Raw genomic sequence first — 22,317 nt, forward strand, 5'->3', positions numbered from 1 at the left:
TAAAATGCGAAGAGCGTTTGATGGCTCTGGGCCTGCGCAGGGATGGGGGGGGGGGGGGGTGGTGGTAATCACTTGAAACCTCACTGAAAGGCCTGGAAAGCGTGGATGTGAAGAGGAGGTTTCCAGCAACGGGAGAGTCTGGGACCAAAGAACAGCCTCAGAGTGGAAGCAGGACTCTTCAGAACAGAGACGGAGGAATTTCTCCAGCGGTGAACCCGTGGAATTCACTGCTAGAGGCCGAGTCACTGGGAAGTTCTGAGTTGGTCAGGGAGTTGAGGGTTGCAGAGAGAAGCCGGGGGAGTGCTGGTTGAACAAGAATTTGCCATGATCAATCAGAGTAATCTCGATGGGCCAAAAGGCCTAAACCGATCTATACTGAATACTTTGAAAAAGTATACATACATACAAATATACATACAGTCATACATACAATTACTCGACAGCTGCCTGCCGTTGTGTTGTAGTTCCAAGCAAGCCAAACGGGAAGTTTATGCCAGTCACGTTTAACGGAAGAAACCTAGGATGCTGCACACATTGCACGGAGATACGACACAACGAGCGCCCAGATAGCGGAGCCGGATGCGTGGCTTAAAAAACACCCGAAGCTCGGGGACATCTTGAGAAATATTGGATCAGACGTGGAGAGGTGGGGGGAGAGAGACAGAGCGACACGACAGCCAGCGCCACACTGACCCTAAAATAACGAGAGTTCTCAGGAGAACTGGAGCCAGTAAGGAGATTTTCTCCCAGGGAGGAGATGGCAAACACTGGAGGGTAAATGTTGAAGCTCACAGGGAGCGGTGGGTGCCTTGGAGCAGATGCGATGAAGAAGCTTTCAGATTGGCTTGTAAACAGGTTGAGGGGATCGAGGGAGACGGACCGATGCTCAGAAAGGGTGATGAGCCGCCTACCATGCTGTATCGCTCCCTGTTCTACGCCCGGTCTGTATGCTCCACCAGCAGGGAGACCATTCAGCCCATTTATCCCTGCTTCACCATCACTGCAACTGTAGCACCAACTGCAGGATTGATACTGTTCCAATCCACAACCCCTCCTCACATCTACAGCCCACAGACCCCACCCTGACTGCGTGTTGGGACCTCCCACAGCCTGTTACCCCCCCCCCCCCCCATCTCTCTCCGTGTCTACAGCCTGACTGGACTGCATGGAGTGATGGGGCCTCCCCCCCAGCTTCTCTCCCAAAGCCCCAGGAGTGGCAGCAGTCTGGGATTTCCCGTCCCCTCCCTTTGATGGCCCTAGGGGGCCGCGTCGGCTCCATTACCTGCCGGCACAGCGAGGCGCTCAGGCCATTGTAGAGGGCCAGGATGCCATCGTTCCGGATTACGTGCAAAGCCATCCCCGTCATTTTCATTTTCACCTCCTGCTGGGTCTGAAGATGGACCTGCGAACGACAGAGACAGACAGCGTCACCCACGTGCAGCAGGCGGGGGGAACCTCCCAGGCGATTCGATCCCGGGACCGGACAACCTGACCGTCCCTCGGAGACAGAGCTGGCAGCAACCGCAGGGACAGCGGGGCTTTCCCGCAACGGGGAGGCCGCCCCGCGGGCTCGCATTGTTCTGGATGACGACAACAGCATTACAATTCTGGAATACGAAGGCAAAAGAGTAACCCCGTTTAGACAGTGAAACCCAACCAAAGGGGAACAGCGTTAATGTATTCACCTGATTTCGACCCTCTCCTGATTTTGTGTCTTTATCAAATCTCCCCCCATTCTCCTGCGTTCCAGGGAACAAAGTCCTAACTTATTCTACCTTTCCCTATAACTCAGGGCTTCGAGTGTCGACTTATCTTTGTAGACTGAGCTGGACGGCTGTGATGACAAGCAGTTCCACAGTGGGGTGGGTCACGCGGGTGTGAATGGGTGCCACTGGCTATTTGGGGCAGGAGGCCCCGTTACTGACAAGACGTAGATCTGAGCTGTCAAAAGACATTTACTGATTACAGCAGCTCCTCAGTCAAAGCGGAAAGTGTCTAACCTGCCGTGACTATCTGCCGATCTGTGGCGTGTTCACGCCAGCTGAAACCGCACCCCTGGAAACCTGCCCAGCCCAGCCGGTCTGGAACAGCAGCAACAGGATTTAAAGCGGCGGAATCAAAAACCGCTTTGATTCGAGTGCCGAGCTGTGTTTGCCCGCGGCTGGGGATTGGCGGCTCCTGGTTCCGCCCGGCTTGAAGATTAGCTTCGATCCTCACAGGGGCATCGAGACGCTCCGGTTGCGTCAATGACCGACGGTCTGAGGGAGCGCTGGCGGCAGCCCGCGGTTGTCGCCGCCGACTATCAGGTCCACACTCACTGACTCGTTCCCTCTCCATTACAACAACCAGTTCCACTCTGTCTCCACTGCACTGGCCACAACGGCACCGACCGAGACTACACCCAGCCACAGCGGGAGACTGAGGTGAGGAGGATTCCGCTGGGGACGACAGGGGTCGAACGTCTCAACGTCGGGAAGAGTTCCACTTCAGCTCGGGGTCTGGGAGCTGGAGAGGGCGATTCAGGCTGTGTGTTGTGGGCTGCCAGGCAGAACGCGACGGGAGACCAGAATTCACGCAAGCACCACCGCGGAGGGAGTGCACTGGAGCGGGTCCTGTTCGCAGGCAGCGCCCGGAATCAAACTCGCCAAGCCGACCTCGGTACCACTGGCGTTGGCAGGGAGGGGAGCCAGCGACAATCCGGCAAACGCTGGTCACGGTGACTGGACACTCGACAGGAAGCAGACCATCTGACATTTTCTCCACACCCTTGTTCAAACCCTTTCACTAAATCACCCGAGGCTGACTCCAGAGCAGACAAGGAATGCGACACCGCAACGGGAGCAGTTACACGAGCTGTGTGGGTGGGGGCAGGATGAACTCTGCCCCACACTCACCGTGGGGGCAGGATTAACTCTGCCCCACACTCACTGTGGGGTCAGGACGAACATTGACCCACACTCACCGTGGGGGCAGGACAAACTGCCCCACACTCACCGTGGGGGCAGGACGAACATTGACCCACACTCACCGTGGGGGCAGGATGAACTGCCCCTCACTCACCGTGGGGGCAGGACGAACTCTGCCCCACACTCACCGTGGGGGCGGGACGAATATTGACCCACACTCACCGTGGGGGCGGGACGAACTCTGCCCCACACTCACCGTGGGGGCGGGACGAACTCTGACCCACACTCACCGTGGGGGCGGGACGAACATTGACCCACACTCACCGTGGGGGCGGGACGAACTGCCCCACACTCACCGTGGGGGCGGGACGAACTGCCCCACACTCACCGTGGGGGCGGGACGAACTGCCCCACACTCACCGTGGGGGCGGGACGAACTGCCCCACACTCACCGTGGGGGCGGGACGAACTGCCCCACACTCACCGTGGGGGCGGGACGAACTGCCCCACACTCACCGTGGGGGCGGGACGAACTGCCCCACACTCACCGTGGGGGCGGGACGAACTGCCCCACACTCACCGTGGGGGCAGGATGAACTCTGCCCCACACTCACCGTGGGGGCAGGAGGAACTGCCCCACACACTCTGGGGGCAGGAGGAACTGCCCCACACTCACCGTGGGGGCAGGACGAACATTGCCCCACACTCACCGTGGGGGCAGGACGAACTCTGCCCCACACTCACCAGGAAGCATTGCGATACCTGCGGGCTGCCCCCAGGATGCCCTCGGACAGTGCTGGTCACTGACACAAATCCAGGATTCTCTCCGCAGCCTCACTACATCCTGCAGTCGGAAAGTTCCACAGCCGTACAACCCTTGGGCTTTGGTTAAGTTGCTCGTGGGATGTGATGCTATCGGCAATGCTTGCATTTACTGGCAAATCAAATCGATTTATTATTGTCACGTGTAGAGCGAAAAACTTTGTTCGGCAAGTTCACTTCATCGCATCTGTACATCTGAGGTTGTGCAAGGCAAGAGTTGACAGCTTGGGGTCCAGGAAACTTCGATGAGTGATAGGGTTCCGTGGGAGCCCCTGGTGCAAGGGGAATAGCAGAGTAAAGTGTCACAGTTACAGAGAAAGTGCAGAAGCAAAGCCATATCAAGGCAGATCACAAGGTCAAGGGTCAATCTTGTCAGACAAGATGGCTAAGCAGAGCCCACGGGTGTCATGATGTTTCCGGTGCCAACACGGGTGGCTCACAACTCACCAACCCTAACCATACATCTTCCAAAATGCAAGAGGAAACCGAGGCGCCCGGCAGAAACCCACGTGGAGATCGTACAAACTCCTTACGGGTCACGGCGGGAACTGAACCCCGATCTTACAGCGGGCAATGTGAAACGTAACACCAGCCGCTTGCAGCAAGACCCACCGACGCCAAGGACAAACCCCTCCAGGTGCAGTGGGAAGCATACTGACCGGTCGCTGCACCGTCTGGAACGGCAACACCCCCAACGGAAAATCCTACAAGAAGCAGTGGATACGGTCCAGTCCATCATAAAGCCCTCCCCATCACTGAGCGAAATCACTACACAAAACACTGTCGCAGTAAAGCAGCATCCATCATCGGGTCCCCCACCTCCCAGAACGTGCCCCCTTCTCACTGCTGCTATCAGAAAGGTGGTACAGGAGCCCCAGGACCCACCTCAGCAACAGTTACCACCCGTCAACCATCAGGGTCTTGAACCAAAGGGGATAACTTCACTCACCCCATCACTGAACTGACCCCACAACCCATGGCGTCACCTTCTGGGACTCTTCATCTCGCGTTCTCAGATATTTATTGGTAAATTTATTTTTTTTGTTTTGTATTTACACAGTTTAAGGATTTATTGAGAATGCCCACAAGAAAATGAATCTCGGGGCTGTGAATTGCATCACATACGTACTTTGATAATAAATTTACCTTGGACTGTGAAGGAATTTGAATCAGATTCATTGTCACCAACAGAAACTATGTGAAATCTGCTGTTTCGGGGCAACCGTGCAGAGCAAAGGCGTCAGGACAAAATAAATAAATGGAGGAATAGTGAGGTGGGCCGTTCAGAAACCTGATGCTGGATGGGAAGAAGCTGAACCATTGAGAGTGGGTCTCGAGCTCAGTGTACCTCCCCCCAGTGGACGGAGTGAGAAGAGGCTACGTCCCAGACGGTAATGGTCGGCTGTGATGGCTGGAGGTGGTTGTACCGGTGAAAAGCTATGCGCGCGCACGCGCATCAATCAATCAGGTCGGTACGCTGAGGTAGCACAAGGGAGAAGCAGTAATATTACAGAATAAAGTATTACAGTGCGGGGCAGACAAAAAAACCCGCAAGGTCACGATGAGTTAGACTGCAAGGTCGAGAGTCTATCTTTTCAAAATACGGTAAGTTTTCTTTATTTGTTAAACGTACATCGCGGCACTGCTTCCGTCAACGATCAATGCAATCCGAGACACGCCGCGGGACGCCCGCGGGTGTCACCAACATAACAAGCCCACAACTTACTAACCCGAATCCAAACGTCTTTGTAAAATGGGGAGAAACCCACGCGGTCACAGGGAGAACACAGAAACTCCTTACGGGCACCGATCTTTCCACCGGCGCAGTGAAGTGTTACGCGACTGTGCGGTTACACAGTCTTACGACAGGGTGAAGAGGAGTTTTTACTGGGACACACACAAAACGCCGCAGGAACTCAGCGGGTCAGGCAGCATCCGTGGAAATGAATAAACAGTCGACGTTCCGGGCCGAGACCCTTCTTCAGGACTGGAAGGAAAGCGAAGTCAGCGTTGGAAGGTGTGGGGGCGGGGGAAGAAGTACAAGGTGGCAGGCGACCGGGGAAACCTGGGGAGAGGGAGATGTGAAGTAAACCGCTGGGAAGATGATTGGCGAAAGAGATAAAGGGCTGGAGAATGGTGAGTCTGGCAGGAGAGGGCAGAAGAACATGGAAGAAAGGGGGAGAAGCACCAGAGGGAGGTGATGGGCTGGTGAGGGAGGAAAACCGGAATGGGGAATGGTGGCGGGGGGGAGGGGGGAAAGAATTACCAGAAGGTTGGGGGCAACCCAGGCAGGATTTAAAGTGCTGTCCCTCCAAACCGACCACGGCTCAGGAAAGCAGTCTGTTAAGTTGTGAGTCCCGGCAGGGTAACTGGTGCAGGAAGCTGCTGTGACTAAAAGGAAGCTGAGTCGGTTAATTGAGAGGGAAGTTTCTGCACAATTAAGGAAATGGGATTAGTAAAATCACTCCTCAGAGACGGCGTAGCCTCAAAGAGCTGAACCTTTGCCCCCCGAGCTCTGGTGCTGGGTCAGAGGAGATGGAGCGATAGGCACTGGCCCAGAATAATTTCTGCCAAACCGCAGGAAGGGAGCGGGGAGACTTCGACCCCGCTGATCAGCACACACAGACCTCAAAACAATTCACTCCAGCAACAATTAACCAGGAGCAGGTAAACATTCACAGAGTGCCTGGCCTCTGACCCCGCCCGTCCCTCTCCGCTGACCAGTGACCCAAATCCATCAGCACCCCACCCTTACCCTCAGGCCCGAGTGCTCAGGTAAGGCAGCGCGAGAGAACCCAGGCTCACTCCCAACCTCAGGAACTTTGCACATCTCCCCTGAGAACACGGGAACTCCCCGGGGTCGTCCCACATCCCAAACACGCACCACTTGGTGAGTTGCTTGGTCTCTGTCAACGGCCTGGCGTGTTTATGTAAGAGAATCTGGAAGGGGGAATGACAGGAGCACGGGAGGATAAAATCGGTGGCTCCTGCTCAGCACAGACTGGAGGGGCTGAAGGGCCTGTTTCAGCTCATCTCTCCAAGACACTGTTACCTTAACTTCCGACTGTAACTGACCGAGTCTGACCACCAGCTAGTCGGGCTTTTTAAAAAAGTTACAGCTAAGCTGCAAACAAGTCAGACGAAGGTGAAAAATACCCGATTCACGGGGTAATTTGCAGACTTTAGCTCCCAGTCACGCGAGACCAGGGACCCTGGCACCCGATGAGAGAGAGAGAAGTCCCGGGTCAGTTGAACCGGCTCACCCCGCCGGTCGGCGTGGGGTTCACAAATACTACCCCGCAGGAGAACTCTTCAACGCAGCAGGGCTGTCCCAGGTAAGCAGTACCGACCATCCGAGCTACTGTGTGCCTGACAAGCTCAGGGCTTTGGCCCGCCTAGTTCACGCTGAATTGGGTCTTCTGCCCCGGAGTCACACCCCTGCCACCCATACCCCCATCCAAACTTTGAAATCCACCCCACAGCCTCACTCTGAGTGAAGAGCTCCCCCCTCAGGTTCCCCTTAAATTTTTCACCTTTCACCCTCAACCCACGACCTCTGGTTCTAGTCTCACCCGACCCCATTGGGAAAAGTCTGCTTGCATTTGCCCCATCAATTCCTCATGCCTCGTCATACCTCCAGGGTCACTCCCCCCTCTACACCTCTCACCGTGAGCAGCAGGTTCCATGAAATTACCCCCATCTACACCTTCTGTGGGCAGCAGCATTCCGCCACCGTCTCAATGGAACCTCCCTCTCTACACCTCTCCTGGCGAGCAGGTCTCCACCACGTCCCCCTCTACAGCTCGCACTGCCCCGGGAGAGCTGCAGGAATAATCAAACATCCTCTCTTGCCCCATCGGGATAGCACAGACCTCCCAGACTCCTTTTACTACGCTGTTATCAGCCGAGCTACCCACCCACTCTCAACCACACCACACCCTGCATTTCACTTTCCACTTCACTGGCTGTCCTGACCCGTATCTCGGCAAGATGAGCCAATAAACCAGTTCCTATTCAGGGGTGGGTCTCGCCTGCCAGACATGCATTGTGCAGATCTGCTTGCCCTTTGCACTGGTCGGCCTTTCGGCCCAAGCCATCCCTGCTGGCCAATCTGCGCCGGCCATTTGCTCGTGTTTGGTCCGTGTCCCTCTAAATCAGGGGCGCCCAACCTGCGGTCCACAGACCGCTCGGCCAATGGGGCCAAAATAAAGCTGGGAAGCCCTGCTCCAAACCCCGGGGACACGAGCAGCGTCTGGGGGGGAGGATGGACGGCGGACGTTTCCGGACAACAGGGAACGCTACACGGGCTGCCCGTTTCCCTGCTCGGTTCAGCCGGGTCTCCAAGCCGGAAGGCGGGGTCACCTGGCCGGAGCAGAGGGGCGGAGATGGGGGGTGGGGGGTGCCGTTTCCCCACCAGCAACAGGGAAAGGTCAGCCCCTCGCCGGAGCACAGACCCAGGGGACGCTGCAAGCGCCGGCAATCCCTGGACAGTACGCGTGCAAACGCTGGAGGAATTGAGGTCGGACACTCAGCAAATTTGAAAAGCTCTGTAATTAAATGACCGAGTTTGCCTCCTGATCGAAGGCCCAGCGTGCAGCTGCACCAGAAAATCTGCCTTTGAAAGATTGCGGGTTCCAGGGATTTAAGTGATCTGGCAGGAAATGATCCCTCCTTCCCCCCCTGCCTCCCTCCAGCCGGCTGCCCATGGGGGGTTGCCCCCACCTCCGACACCCACCTTGAGCAGGTCCAGGGGATGGGTACAGCACGCCGCCCCGCACGACGCCAGCCCTCCAAAGTACCACCGGGAGATCCGCTTCTCCGTCATTGCTGCCGAGGGAGCGCTTTATACCCCCCGGCCCGAGAGGAAGCGCTGCTTCCCGGGGTTAAGCCGGCCGGGAACAGGGCAACAGCGCCGCCCGCTCTCGGTCCCGGGCTGACGGGCAGATGGCCCTCCAATGGCAGCCGGGGCCCTGCAGCCACCCACCAATCAGCCTGGGCGCGGAGGCGGGCCGCGCCTCTGAGTGACAGCCCATTGTAGGGTTTTTTTGTGACACGTGCCGTGTGCAGGAAGTTGAATTGGTTACCGACCCCATTCCCGCGGGGCAAGGGGGTTGCACTGTGTTTGCCCCCCTCCCCCTTCCCCGGACAGCCACCTACCAACTCCCGCCCCACACGGCAAAGGAACCCAAAAAAAACTGCAGCTGTGTGCAGTCTGGATTTTTTAAAAAATTGTCATTGGAGGCCCAAGGGTGCTGCAATCCGGACTGCAGACCAATATCTGCCGGCGAACTCCGTGTCGGTGGGGTCGAAGCCTTGCAGGATCGGACAGTACCTCCAGCAGCCACACACTGAATCCTGGAGGGACTCAGCAGGTCCGGCAAGCGAAGCAACAAGCGGGCCGAGACCCTTCATCGACGATCCATAGATACGGCCTGACCATGCAGTGTGTCTTGCTCAAGATTTTCACGGCATCTCCTGTTCTTCCCGCAGGCTGTTTATCGCCGTTACACGTCTAGCTGGAGCACTTAACGGCTCAAACAGGTTCTGTGGAGAGTGTTCCGGTTGCATTAATTATTTCAGCAGTCTGGACCCCAATGCCCACCCCGCACCCCCCACACCTCTACCTCCTGATTGAACACACTCCTTAAAACAGAAAAAAAAGGATAGAATAGGAACAGGCCCTTCGGCCCACTGAGTCTGTGCCGGCCATCAATCGCCCATCTTTCAGAATCAGGTTTAATATCACCGGCACATGTCATGAAACTTGGTGCTTTGTGCATCACTACGCGTCGTGATTAAAAACAGAGTCACAGGCAGGATAATAAGCAGTGCAAAAGAGGAAAATGCCGAGGAAGTGTTTGTTCGCGGGTTCATTGCCCAGCCGGTAGCGTGCCTCCTTTGTAATTGCATCAGCATGTTTTTCCGCTAATCCATTCGATTTCCTGCCCACCAGTTCCGACCGGCTCTGCCACACGCGAAGGCCAGGAGCTGCAATTAGTTGTCGGACTTCTCGAGATCCGCACCATTAGGAGCATTTAATAGGTAGTGGGGGTTTGTCCCCACTAACACTCCCGTCTATAACAATCTTGAGGAACGTTAAAACCATGAGGGGTGTAGAGAACCTGGATGGTCAGAGTCTTGTTCCCAGGGGTGGGGTGTCTGAAACTAGCGGGATTTAAGGTGAGAGGAAACCCACTCATAAATACACACACACAGAAACATACATGAACACACACAAAATGCTGGAGGAACTCAGCAGGCCAGGCAGCATCTGTGGAAAAGAGTAAACAGTTGACGTTTTGGACCGAGATCCTGAAGCAGGACTGGAGAGAAAGTGCTGAGGATTGGTACTGCCTAGCCTGCTGAGTTCCTCCAGCACCTTTTGTGTGTTGCTCAGGATTTCTGTTACTGCGGTTTTGCAGAATCTCTTGTGTTTATATAGAAAAGGGTTTCCTAATCTTTTATGACAGTGACCGACACTATTAAATAAGGAGCCTGTGGACCGGGGGGGGGGGGGGGGGACCCCTGAGATACAAGAGCCTGAAGGCATGTACCACCAGGCTTAGGGACAACTTCCATCTCGCTGTTCATCAGACTCATTCACGGTAGGCTGGACTCCGGGTCTCACAATCTACCTCACTATGATCTTGCACTTTATTGTTTGCCAGTCCTGTTCTCTTTCAGTAGCTGTTACACTTTATTCTGCATACTGTTCTAGCTCACTGCTCTGTGTAATTACTTGATCAGTAAGAACAGTACACAAGATAAGCTTTTCATTATCTCAGTACACGAGAGAAAAGAAAGCAAGACCAGTGCACACAACCTTGTGCACGTAGATACCTGTGCAAACACAAGATCCCTGACTACACACAGAAATACAGACACGCATTCCTACACACAGTCCAGCCAACCCCACTCAACATTCCTACCCACCGGACTAGGGCTCTTCACCAGCCAACCCCACTCAACATTCCTACCCACCGGACTAGGGCTCTTCACCAGCCAACTCCACTCAACATTCCTACCCACCGGACTAGGGCTCTTCACCAGCCAACTCCACTCAACATTCCTACCCACCGGACTAGGGCTCTTCACCAGCCAACTCCACTCAACATTCCTACCCACCGGACTAGGGCTCTTCACCAGCCAACTCCACTCAACATTCCTACCCACCGGACTAGGGCTCTTCACCAGCCAACTCCACTCAACATTCCTACCCACCGGACTAGGGCTCTTCACCAGCCAACTCCACTCAGCATTCCTACCCACCGGACTAGGGCTCTTCACCAGCCAACCCCACTCAACATTCCTACCCACCGGACTAGGGCTCTTCACCAGCCAACCCCACTCAACATTCCTACCCACCGGACTAGGGCTCTTCACCAGCCAACTCCACTCAACATTCCTACCCACCGGACTAGGGCTCTTCACCAGCCAACTCCACTCAACATTCCTACCCACCGGACTAGGGCTCTTCACCAGCCAACTCCACTCAACATTCCTACCCACTGGACTAGGGCTCTTCACCAGCCAACTCCACTCAACATTCCTACCCACCGGACTAGGGCTCTTCACCAGCCAACTCCACTCAACATTCCTACCCACCGGACTAGGGCTCTTCACCAGCCAACTCCACTCAACATTCCTACCCACTGGACTAGGGCTCTTCACCAGCCAACTCCACTCAACATTCCTACCCACCGGACTAGGGCTCTTCACCAGCCAACCCCACTCAACATTCCTACCCACCGGACTAGGGCTCTTCACCAGCCAACTCCACTCAACATTCCTACCCACCGGACTAGGGCTCTTCACCAGCCAACTCCACTCAACATTCCTACCCACCGGACTAGGGCTCTTCACCAGCCAACTCCACTCAACATTCCTACCCACTGGACTAGGGCTCTTCACCAGCCAACTCCACTCAACATTCCTACCCACCGGACTAGGGCTCTTCACCAGCCAACTCCACTCAACATTCCTACCCACTGGACTAGGGCTCTTCACCAGCCAACTCCACTCAGCATTCCTACCCACCGGACTAGGGCTCTTCACCAGCCAACTCCACTCAGCATTCCTACCCACCGGACTAGGGCTCTTCACCAGCCAACTCCACTCAACATTCCTACCCACCGGACTAGGGCTCTTCACCAGCCAACTCCACTCAACATTCCTACCCACCGGACTAGGGCTCTTCACCAGCCAACCCCACTCAACATTCCTACCCACCGGACTAGGGCTCTTCACCAGCCAACTCCACTCAACATTCCTACCCACCGGACTAGGGCTCTTCACCAGCCAACTCCACTCAACATTCCTACCCACCGGACTAGGGCTCTTCACCAGCCAACTCCACTCAACATTCCTATCCACCGGACTAGCTCAGCTCTTCACCATCCAACTCCACTCAACATTCCTACCCACCGGACTAGGGCTCTTCACCAGCCAACTCCACTCAACATTCCTACCCACCGGACTAGGGCTCTTCACCAGCCAACCCCACTCAACATTCCTACCCACCGGACTAGGGTTCTTCACCAGCCAACTCCACTCAACAGTTGGTATCATAGAAAACCTACAGCACAATACAGGCCCTTCGGCCCACAAAGCTGTGCCGAACATGTCCTTACCTTAGAAATTACCTCGAGTTACCCATAGCCCTCTATTTTTCTAAGCTCCATGTACCTATCCAGGAGTCTCTTAAAAGACCCTATTGTATCCGCCTCCACCACTTTTGCCAGTAGCCCATTCCACGCACTCATCTCTGCCATCCTAAGGCACCGCTCCTTGAAGATGTCTTGGGTACCATGAAGGTTGGCACACATAACCGAGCTGACTAATTTTACAAGTTTCTGCACTTCTTTCAATCCTATGTGGTAGCTTCCCCCCCCCCCGCCCCCCACCTACCATACCAGATGGTGTTGGAGCCAGTCAGAATGCTCTTTGCAGTACATTTGTAGAAGTTTTCAAGTGTTTTGGGTACCAAACCAACTCCTAATGAGAGCCTTCTTTATAGCCACATTGCTATGTTGGGACCAGGTTAGATCCTCAGATCTGACACCCAGGAACTTGAAATTGCTCACTCACACACTTCTGATCCCTTGATGAGGACTGGTTTCAGTTAGTTTCCTCATCTTACCTTTCTTTCTTAATTTTTTTTGTTTATGTTTTTATTTCTATACAAACATCAGCCTTGGCCGCAATCCCGTCATTCTTTGCTAACCTTAGGATACAATAATCTGATTCACTCATCCTACAAATAGCTCCACAGATGGTATGGGTTTTGTGCTGCCCATTGAATCTCCCAGTTACTTTATTGACCTCAGCAAGGTTGATTTGAATAGAGGCATGGTCCTTAGCACCAATAATTCTGTTGCTAGCAGAGCATTTGCGTGGAACATAAAGATCAACAAATCCTCCTGCGTCGTTCTGCATGTTGGATTTAGTTCAGTTGGAGGGCTTTTATTTAGATATAAAATGCAAATAGCTGACACTGAAAAAAAAACTCGTCTTACCTTTCTGAAGTCCACAATCAGCTCCTTAGTCTTTCTGACGTTGTTGCTGTGACACCATTCCACTTGCTGGTATATGTCACTCCTGTACACCCTCTCATCTCCATCCGACAATGGTTGTAACCTCAGCAAATGGTATTTGAGCTGTAACTAGCCACACAGTCATGGTATAGAGAGAGTAGAGCCGTGGGCTAAGCTCACACCCCTGAGGTGCACCGGTGATGATCGCCAGCGAGGTGGAGATGTTATTTCCGATACGCACTGATTGTGGTCTTCTGGTAGGAAGTTGAGGATCCAATTGCAGAGCGAGGTACAGAGGCCCAGGCTCTGTAGCATATCGATCAGGACTGTGGGAATGATAGGGTTAAACGATGAGCTATAGTCAATAAACAGCATCCTGGCATAGTTGTCCGGGTGATGGAGGGCTGCATGAAGGGCCATTGAGATTGTGTCTGCTGTAGACTTGTTGTACCGATATGAAAGCGCAGAGGGTCCAGGTCCTTCCTGCTGATTCTGGCCATGAGCAACCTCTCAAAGCATCACAATGCTAACCACTGCGTCACCATGGTGCCCTCATCATATCGACTGAGCCTGTGTGTACGTGTGTGTGTGTGTGTGTGTGTGGTGTGTCTGTGTCTGTGTGTGTGTATGTATATGTATGTGTGTGTGTGTGTGCGCACGCGCCTGTGTGTCTGTGTGTGTGTGTGTGTGTGTGTGTGTGTGTGTGTGCGCACGCGCCTGTGTGTCTGTGTGTGTGTGTGTGTGAGTGTGTGTGTGTGTGTGTGTGTGTTCTCCGGAACTGAGGACAGGTGTAAGTATACATAACTCATTGAGGCCAGCAGGACAAGATGAGAAGTGGTGTGTGTGTGTGTGTGTTCGTCTGGGTGTGTGTGTCTGTGTGTGGTGTGTATATTTGTCTGTGTGTGTGTGTCTGTGTGTGTATGTGTCTGTATGTGCGTGTCTGTGTGTATGTGCATGTCTCTGTGTCTGTGTGTGTCTGTGTGTGGTGTGTATGTTTGTCTGTGTGTGTGTGTGTCTGTGCGTGTGTATGTTTGTGTGTGTGTGTGTGTATCTGTGTCTCTGTGTGTGGTGTGTGTGTGTGTCTGTGTGTGTGTGGTGTGTGTGTGTGTCTGTGTGTATGTGTGTGTGTGTGTGTGTGTGTGTGGTGTGTGTGTGTGTGTGTGTGTGTGTGTGTGTGTCTGTGTGTGTGTGTGTGTGTTCTCCGGAACTGAGGACAGGTGTAAGTATACATAACTCATTGAGGCCAGCAGGACAAGATGAGAAGTGCTGTGTGTGTGTGTGTGTGTGTGTGTGTGTGTGTCTGTGTGTGTGTGTGTGTGTGTTCTCCGGAACTGAGGACAGGTGTAAATATACATAACTCATTGAGGCCAGCAGGACAAGATGAGAAGTGCTTAAGACACCCAACACCCTGAAATGAGGAGTTTAAGACAGAAAGACGAAGTTAAACTAAACCTTCACGACTCTCACAATATTGAAGCTCTGACGCATTGCAGGCAGTCTGATTATCACACTGTAGGAAGGGTGCCGGTAAGCAGGAGAGGGCGCAGAATAGATTCATAGCGATGTTGCCCTCTCCATGTTGGTTTCCTCCCACATTCCAAAGGCACAAGGTTAGCAGGTGAGGCTTAGGTTAATAGGTTAATTGGTGATATGGGTGTGTTTGGGTGGGGCAGGCCTGTTGGGCCGGAAAGGCCTGTTACTGAGCCGTTTCATAACAAGTGAGGAGCTGAACGATAACCAGTGAGTGATAACGATATCCCTCGTTATGAGGGATAGGCTGGGGATTTTTTTTCTCTGGAGTAAAGGAGGCTGAGGAAGTTTATAAGATTATTTTATTTTATTTAGAGATACAGCACAGTATCAGACCCTCCGGGCCAACAAACCCATGCCATTCAATTCCTCCCATGTGACCAATTAACCTACCAGCCCGTAAACTTTGAAATGTGGGAGGAAAGCAGAGCACCCAGAGGAAACCCATGCAGTCACAGGGAGAAGGTATGAACTCCGTACAGACGACAGCCGGAATTGAACCCGGGTCGCTGACGCGGTAACGGCTAACTACTGAACTGCCCCAAAACATTGAGGGTCATTAAAAGGATAGATAGACACCGTCCTTCTCCAAGGGTAGAGAAATGGAAAACGAAAGGGCATGGGCAGGGGAAGATGAGGGGTAAATGTTTCCCCACAGAAAGTGGTGGCTGTATGGAACAAGTTGACAGGGAAGTTAGCAGAACTGAGTCCCGATTACAATGTTTAAAAGACATTTAGACAGGTCCATGCCGCCCACTTGGGTGGGAGGGTGGAGATACGTCTCTACCAAAGGAGGTGTAAGGCCCTCCTTCCCTCTGCTCGCATGCAGGTCACCCTCGGGCAAGGTGTAGCACCTGCTTAGTCCCTCGATCAGGGTCACGTGAAACCATGGGGGTAGGTGGTAGACGGTCATCTGAGAAGCTGGCGCATATCACAAGTCCTGGTTATGCGACCACTGATGCCAAGCAGACAATCTCTGAAGATTATTGATAATGGCTGGGGTCACCCGTCTTGTAGAGACACTGGCCAGAAGAAGACAATGACAAACCACTTCTGGAGAAAAAATTGCCAAGTATAATCAAAGTCTTGGAAGATCGTGATCACCCAGGTCATACCACACGGTACATGGTTCCTTTTTCTATCAGGCAGGAGATAGGGAAGTCCCACACCACCAGATTCAGGAACAGCTACTCACCCATGACTAAGCAGGTCTCACATCCCTAACTCTACCTCAGCAATGGAAAACAACAGACCATCTCCAACGCTATCACAGACTTGTCTATGTGTTGTTTTATTTCCCCACTGATGTCTTGTTTTGTCGTAGCTCCTATCTGAGCCTTGTGGTGCATCGGGCAGCAACCTTGCCCCTTCTTTAGTGTTTTTTGTCGGTGTTTTACGCGGCTGAGTTGCTAGCTCAATGCTCAACCCAGCACGGATGGAAAGCGTGCAAGGAGCCGGCCGGATTCGAACCCTGGACCGCTCGCCTCAAAGTCTGGTGCGGATGCCACTACACCACTGGCTATGTCTTGTTTTGCACAGTCCTTCTTTCCCCTTTTCTGTCTTGTATAGTTTATATCCTGTGTGTTGTCCATTTCTACGTGCCTGAGATACGACTGCAGGCGGGTTTTTTTACTGTACCCACTCCTCCCTGTCCTTGTACTGAAGAAAATAAACACAACTCAATTCCTCGAGCCTTTGACCCAGACGTCTACCTCCTCCGGTGTCTGCCTTCCACATCCCGTTTGCTCGCACATCACCTGCCCAATCACAGCTGAGACTCTCCGTCTGCACATTCAGTAGGGTCATGGTTGTCCTCCCCTGCCCTAATCTTCAAAAAAATCCTCACAGATCCACACACACAGAGAGAATTATCCAGGCTCTTCACCCCACCATATCCTTGCTAACCATGTAGCCATCAAGCTAGTCCCATTTGACCCACCTTCCCCAGAACCCTTCCTCTCTATGTACTAATCCAAGTGTTGTTATTGTATCCGCCTCGATCACTCCCTCAGGCAGCTCCTACCGTACGGGCTGGCACTTTGGGGCAGAGTTTGTACTATTACAACACAAGAGACCGAGGTGCAGTTGCCGTTCACATTCTCCCCTTGACCGCGTGGGTTTCCTCCTGGTGCTCTGGTTTCCTCCCACACTGCTGTGTATGGGTTAGTAGATTCATTGGCCACATGGGTGTGAATGGGGATTGTGGGCTCATTGGGCCTGTGACTGTGCTGTATCTCTAAATCCTCTGTGTTGCCCTTTAGTGCTTTTAAAATTTCACCTGAAAGCTGTGCCCTCTAATCTGTGGTTCCCCTTCCCTAGGAAAATTCACTGCCCAAGCCCTTTAAGACTTTACATGCTTCAATAAGGTCACCCCTCAGCCTCCTCTGCCCCAGCTCTCACCATCACTCAGGCTCTCGAGTTCTGGCTGCATTTCTCCAGACTCTTTCCTATTTAATGTCTTTCATCAAGGCAACCGAAACCGTACACGATACGCCAAATGCAGTCTCACCAACGTCTCGTTAAACCAACTCTTTGAAGTTCAAAGTACACTTATTATCAAACAACCTTGAGATTCCTCTCCTACCGGAAGCCACGAAACAAAGGAACCTACTAAAAGAAAATGTCAAACATCCAACGTGTGGAGAAAAGAAAGGCAAGTTGGGCAAACAGTAAAAGCTAGCAAACAGAGTTTAGGACTGGCGTCCACAAGGAGAGTCTGTCCCGGCGCCCTGACTTGCATACTAAGCACCTTCTTCACGGCTTGGCGGCTGGCCTCATCCAGAGCGATAACGAGACGGAGTACAGAGAGGGAGTGGAGTGATTGGTGAACCGGTGTGAGAAGATCAACCGAAGCCTGAACGTGGAGGGGCAAAGGGATTTCAGGGAGGTGCAGACAAACCACCCCCCTCTACGAATCCATGGCTCCTCCATAAGGAGCGTTAGGTGCACCAAGTTCCTGGTGGTATACATCATGGATGACCTCAACTGATCCCTAAATATCACCTCCCCGAACAAGAAAGCACACCACTCCCTAAGAAGATTGAGGCAAGGCTCCCCCACCGCCCTCCTCCCATCTTAACAGCAATTTACACCATTGAGAGCATCCTGACAAGCTGCATCTCCATTTGGTATGGGAGAACCAATCATTGGACCAGAGAAGACCCTACAAAGGACTGAAAGGATAATCAGGGTCTCCCTACAATCCACCGGGGACATTTATCAGGAGTGCTGCGTACACAGGGCGCTTAGTATCATTAAGGATCCCACCTATCCATCCAGCATCCAGTCTCCGATGCATAAAGACAAGAGCAGTCGGGATGGGAAGCAATCTCTTCCCTCAGACCACTAGGCTTCTGAACTCCCTGCCGCAATGCATCCACCGGTTAATCTGTTCCAGTACAATATTTAATATTATTGCACTTTGTGATTTATGTGTGATTCATCTGTTGATTTTCTCCTTATCTTCATATTGTGTATGTTATATGTACTACCGTGCTTTACACTCTGGTTCAGAGAAATGTCTCAATTCTGTATACATCATGTGGTTATATACATTATATGCAGTGGCATGCAAAAGTTTGGGCACCCCTAGTCAAAATTTCTGTTATTGTGAATAGCTAAGCGAGTAAAAGATGACCTGATTTCCAAAAGGCATAAGGTTAAAGATGACACATTTCTTTAATATTTTAAGCAAGATTACTTTTTAATTTCCATCTTTTACAGTTTCAAAATAATAAAAAATGGTAAAGGGCCTAAAGCAAAAATTTGGGCACCCTGCATGGTCAGTACTTAGTAACACCCCCTTTGGCAAGTATCACAGCTTGTAAACGCTCTCTGTAGCCAGCTAAGAGTCTTTCAATTCTTGTTTGGGGGATTTTCACCCATTCTTCCTTGCAAAAGGCTTCTAGTTCTGGGAGATTCTTGGGCCGTCTTGCATGCACTGCTCTTTTGAGGCCTATTCAGATTTTCGATGATGCTTAGGTCGGGGACAGTGAGGGCCATGGCAAAACCTTCAGCTTGCACCTCTTGGGGTAGTCCATTGTGGATTTTGAGATGTGTTTGGGATCATTATCCTGTTGTAGAAGCCGTCCTCTTTTCATCTTCAGCTTTTTTACGGACAGTGTGATGTTTCTTTCCAGAATTTGCTGGTATTTAATTGAATTCATTCTTCCCTCTACCAGTGAAACATTCCCCATGCCACTGGCTGCAACACAAGCCCAATGCATGATTGATCCACCCCCATGCTTAACAGTTGGAGAGGTGTTCTTTTCATGAAATTCTGCACCCTTTTTTCTTCAAACATGCCTTTGCTCATTGTGGCCAAAAAGTTCTATTTTAACTTCATCAGTCCACAGGACTTGTTCCCAAAATGCATCAGGCTTATTTAGACATTCCTTTGCAAATTTCTGACACTGGATTTTGCGGTGAGGATGCAGGAAAGGTTTTCTTCTGATGACTCTTCCATGAAGGTCATTTTTGTGCAGGTGTTGCTGCACAGTAGAACAGTGCACCGCCACTCCAGAGTCTGCTAAATCTTCCTGAAGGTCCTTTGCAGTCAAACGGGGGTTTTGATTTGCCTTTCTAGCAATCTTACGAGCAGTTCTCTCAGAAAGTTTTCTTGGTCTTCCAGATCTCCACCATTTCTTAATTACATTACAAACTGAGGAAACAGCTACCTGAAAACGCTTTGCTATCTTCTTATAGCCATCTCCTGCTTTGTGGGCATCATTTATTTTAATTTTCAGAGTGCTAGGCAGCTGCTTAGAGGAGACCATGGCTGCTGATTGTTAGGACAAGGTTTGAGGAGTCAGGGTATTTATAAAGCTTTGAAATTTGCATCAGCTGACCTTTTCTAACAAAGACTGTGAACAAGCCATAGCCCTAACATGCTGATTAAGGTCTGAGACCTTGGTAAAAGTTATCTGAGAGCTCAAATCTCTTGGGGTACCCAAACTTTTGCATGGCGCTTTCCTTTTTTTCCCCCCCACTCTAAAATTGTACAAAATGAAAATACACTAATCTTGCTTAAAATGTTGAAAAGAATGTTTGATTTTTAACTTTATGACTTTTGGAGATCAGTTCATCTTCTATTCACTTAGCTATTCACAGTAACAGAAATTTTGACCGGGGTGCCCAAACCTTTGCATGCCACTGTATTTCTGTGATGGCTCCAGGCTTGTACCTGGTGAAGTTTCGAAAAATTAGGGGATCTCATTGAAACCTGTCGAATATTGAAAGGCCTAGACAGAGTGGGTGTGCAGGGGATGTTTCCTATAGTGGGGGGGGGGGGGGGGTCTGAGACCAGAGGGCACAGTCTCAGAGTACAAAGATGTGCCTTTAAAACAGACAAGTAGAGATTCCGTGAGGCAAATCTGTGTAATTCATTGCCTCTGACAGCTGTGGAGGACAAGTCATTGGGTACATTTAAAGCAGAGGTTGATAGGTTCTTGATTAGTCACGGCATCAAAGATTACAGGAGGCAGGAGAATGAGATTGAGAGGGATGATGAATCAGCCACTATCTAATTGTGCCTAATTCTGCTCCTATGGTACAGTCTATGCAACCCCCCCTTATCAAATAACGCTCTTCATTCCAGGTAACATCCTGCGAGTCCCTTTTGCATTCTCTATCGCTGTGACACCCAGAACTGTGCACAACGTTCCAAATGCAAACTAACCAACATCTTGAGCAGATGTAGTATGATCTCCCAACCCAGCCAGTGAAGGTAAGCATACCATGTACCAGCTGTCCAGCTCACTGCCCTTTGCCACCCGTTTCTGAGCGCCATAGACTTGCACCCCAAGGCCTCTCTGTACATCAACGCTTCTCAAATCCCTGTTTGCCTTTGCAGAATGCAAGACAAGGAAAATGTTTATAGCATAGGGTGTGGTTACCATTTGGAATATCTGAGAAGGTGCCTGGTTAAACTTTAATTAGATACAGTATTATCTTTTAAATAATAAATGCAAAAGATTCTTCAGATACTGTAAATCTTGGAACAACACACATAAAATGCTGGAAGAGCTTAGCTAGTCAGGCAGTATCTGTGGAGGTGACTAAACAATGGATGTTTTGGGCCAAGACCTTTGATCAGGATTGGAAAGGGCCCTGACAAAGTGTTTCAGGCCAAAGCTTAAACTAGTTACTCCTCTCTATTTAAATGTTGTGATAAGGGATACAAAATTAATTTGTATTCTTGGCACAAGAACCAGAGCTTCAGGGCTGGAGGAATGTCTTTAGCCAGAGGGTGGTGTATCTGTGGAACTCATTGCCACAGGTCATTGGGCGTATTTAAAGTGGAGGTTGATAGGTTCCTGATTAGTAAGGGCATCAAATGTAATGGGAAGGAGAATGGGGTTGAGACAGATATTAAAAGGTTTAGAAGTATTGCATGGCTTGGTTGTGCTTTTACAGCTGACACAGGTGTGATGAGATATGTTGTAAGTTTTGTGCACTTTTCTTTGAAGGTGATGATTGATCAGAGGCAATGAGATCCTTGAATAAGGAAAGGACTAAAGAGCGTGGATATGGAGAGGTTGTTTCAAATAGTGGGGAGGTCCAAGACCAGATGGTTCAGCCTCTGAATACAAGGATGTCACTTTAAAACAGAGACGAGGAGGAATTTCTTTAGCCAGAGGGTGGTGAATCTGTGGAATTCATTATCACAGGTCATTGTGAAGGCCAGGTCATTGGGTGTATTTAAGGTGGAGGTTGATAGTTTTTATTTGCAAGGGTGTCAAAATTTATGGGGAGAAGGCAGGAGAATGGGATTGAGGGAGAAAGTAAACCAGCCATGATAAAAATGGCAGACCTGATAGGCCAAATTCTGCTCTCACATCTCACAGTGTGCCAGGTTTTCCACTGCACAGTCCAGACCCCCATCCCCACCACTGTACCGTGGAAACCCGCACCGTCACATAAACCGCCATCGAGTCTTCTCCCAGCCCTGTCCACTTTCACACGAGGCAGACATCACCAGCGGAGTGGAGTGACAGCCACAACAGAAATGGCAGCCCATGGTCCAGAAAAACCGCTTCAATGGTGGGACATCGAGCCCGATCAGATTTCTGAATGGACAACGAACCAGCCGATGAACGCTACCTCGCTACTTTTTGCTCCCGTTTTTACACTACCTTTTAAAATCCATTTTATACATTTCTCATTGTAATTTATAGTTTGTTTCTTTAATGTACTGCTGCTGCAAAACAGCAAATTTCACGACATACGTCAGCGATAATAAACTGATCCTGATTCACCAAACGCAGATGGCTTCTGAAGATTGTAAAGGGTCCCTTTTTTTCCTTTCATATAATGTGAATGGAAGTGACAGACAACACAGATCTGGAGGGCTGTGCCCAGGATGGGCTCCGTACACGGCAGATATTTACAGTATTGGCATCTTTCCTATCTGCAACCTCTACCACTTTGGAAGTGTTACAAAACCATGATATGTAGACATTCATACTAATAACACCTTGGTCAAACTACAAGCCCCACTGACTACCCAAAGTCTCAGGGTGCAGTCT

General features: G+C 51.3%; 2 protein-coding genes and 1 long non-coding RNA gene across 5 annotated transcripts in view; 1 reads left to right on the forward strand and 2 right to left on the reverse strand.

The window, feature by feature from the left end:
* Positions 1–8,658, reverse strand: part of slc25a10a (solute carrier family 25 member 10a) — a 40,925-nt gene extending 32,267 nt beyond the window's left edge. Inside the window, exons 1-3 of one of the 3 annotated variants that reach the window (XM_059948367.1) lie at positions 7,423–7,468; positions 5,995–6,119; positions 1,283–1,402 (exon numbers count right to left, since the gene is read on the reverse strand). In XM_059948367.1, coding sequence (XP_059804350.1) covers positions 1,283–1,402; positions 5,995–6,119; positions 7,423–7,453 — 276 coding nt within the window. In that variant the 5' untranslated portion in view covers positions 7,454–7,468. Of the gene's footprint in view, positions 1–1,282; positions 1,403–5,994; positions 6,120–7,395; positions 7,469–8,463 lie in introns of those variants that run through there. The other 2 variants (XM_059948366.1, XM_059948368.1) reach the window with 2 other exon arrangements.
* On the forward strand, positions 5,999–22,243 carry LOC132379962 (uncharacterized). The gene is made up of 2 exons (XR_009507577.1): positions 5,999–7,063; positions 20,388–22,243. It is a non-coding gene; the product is annotated as an uncharacterized LOC132379962 (long non-coding RNA).
* Positions 9,192–13,201, reverse strand: LOC132380335 (small ribosomal subunit protein eS21-like). The gene is made up of 2 exons (XM_059949083.1): positions 12,915–13,201; positions 9,192–9,272 (listed from the first exon to the last, which is right to left on the reverse strand). The coding sequence occupies exons 1-2, from the start codon at positions 13,161–13,163 to the stop codon at positions 9,192–9,194; spliced, it is 330 nt and encodes a 109-aa protein (XP_059805066.1). The 5' UTR covers positions 13,164–13,201.
* Positions 22,244–22,317: the final 74 nt, after the last annotated feature.

The sequence above is a fragment of the Hypanus sabinus genome, chromosome 23 (assembly GCF_030144855.1).
Source record: "Hypanus sabinus isolate sHypSab1 chromosome 23, sHypSab1.hap1, whole genome shotgun sequence".
In the NCBI taxonomy this organism is placed as follows: Eukaryota; Metazoa; Chordata; class Chondrichthyes; order Myliobatiformes; family Dasyatidae; genus Hypanus; species Hypanus sabinus.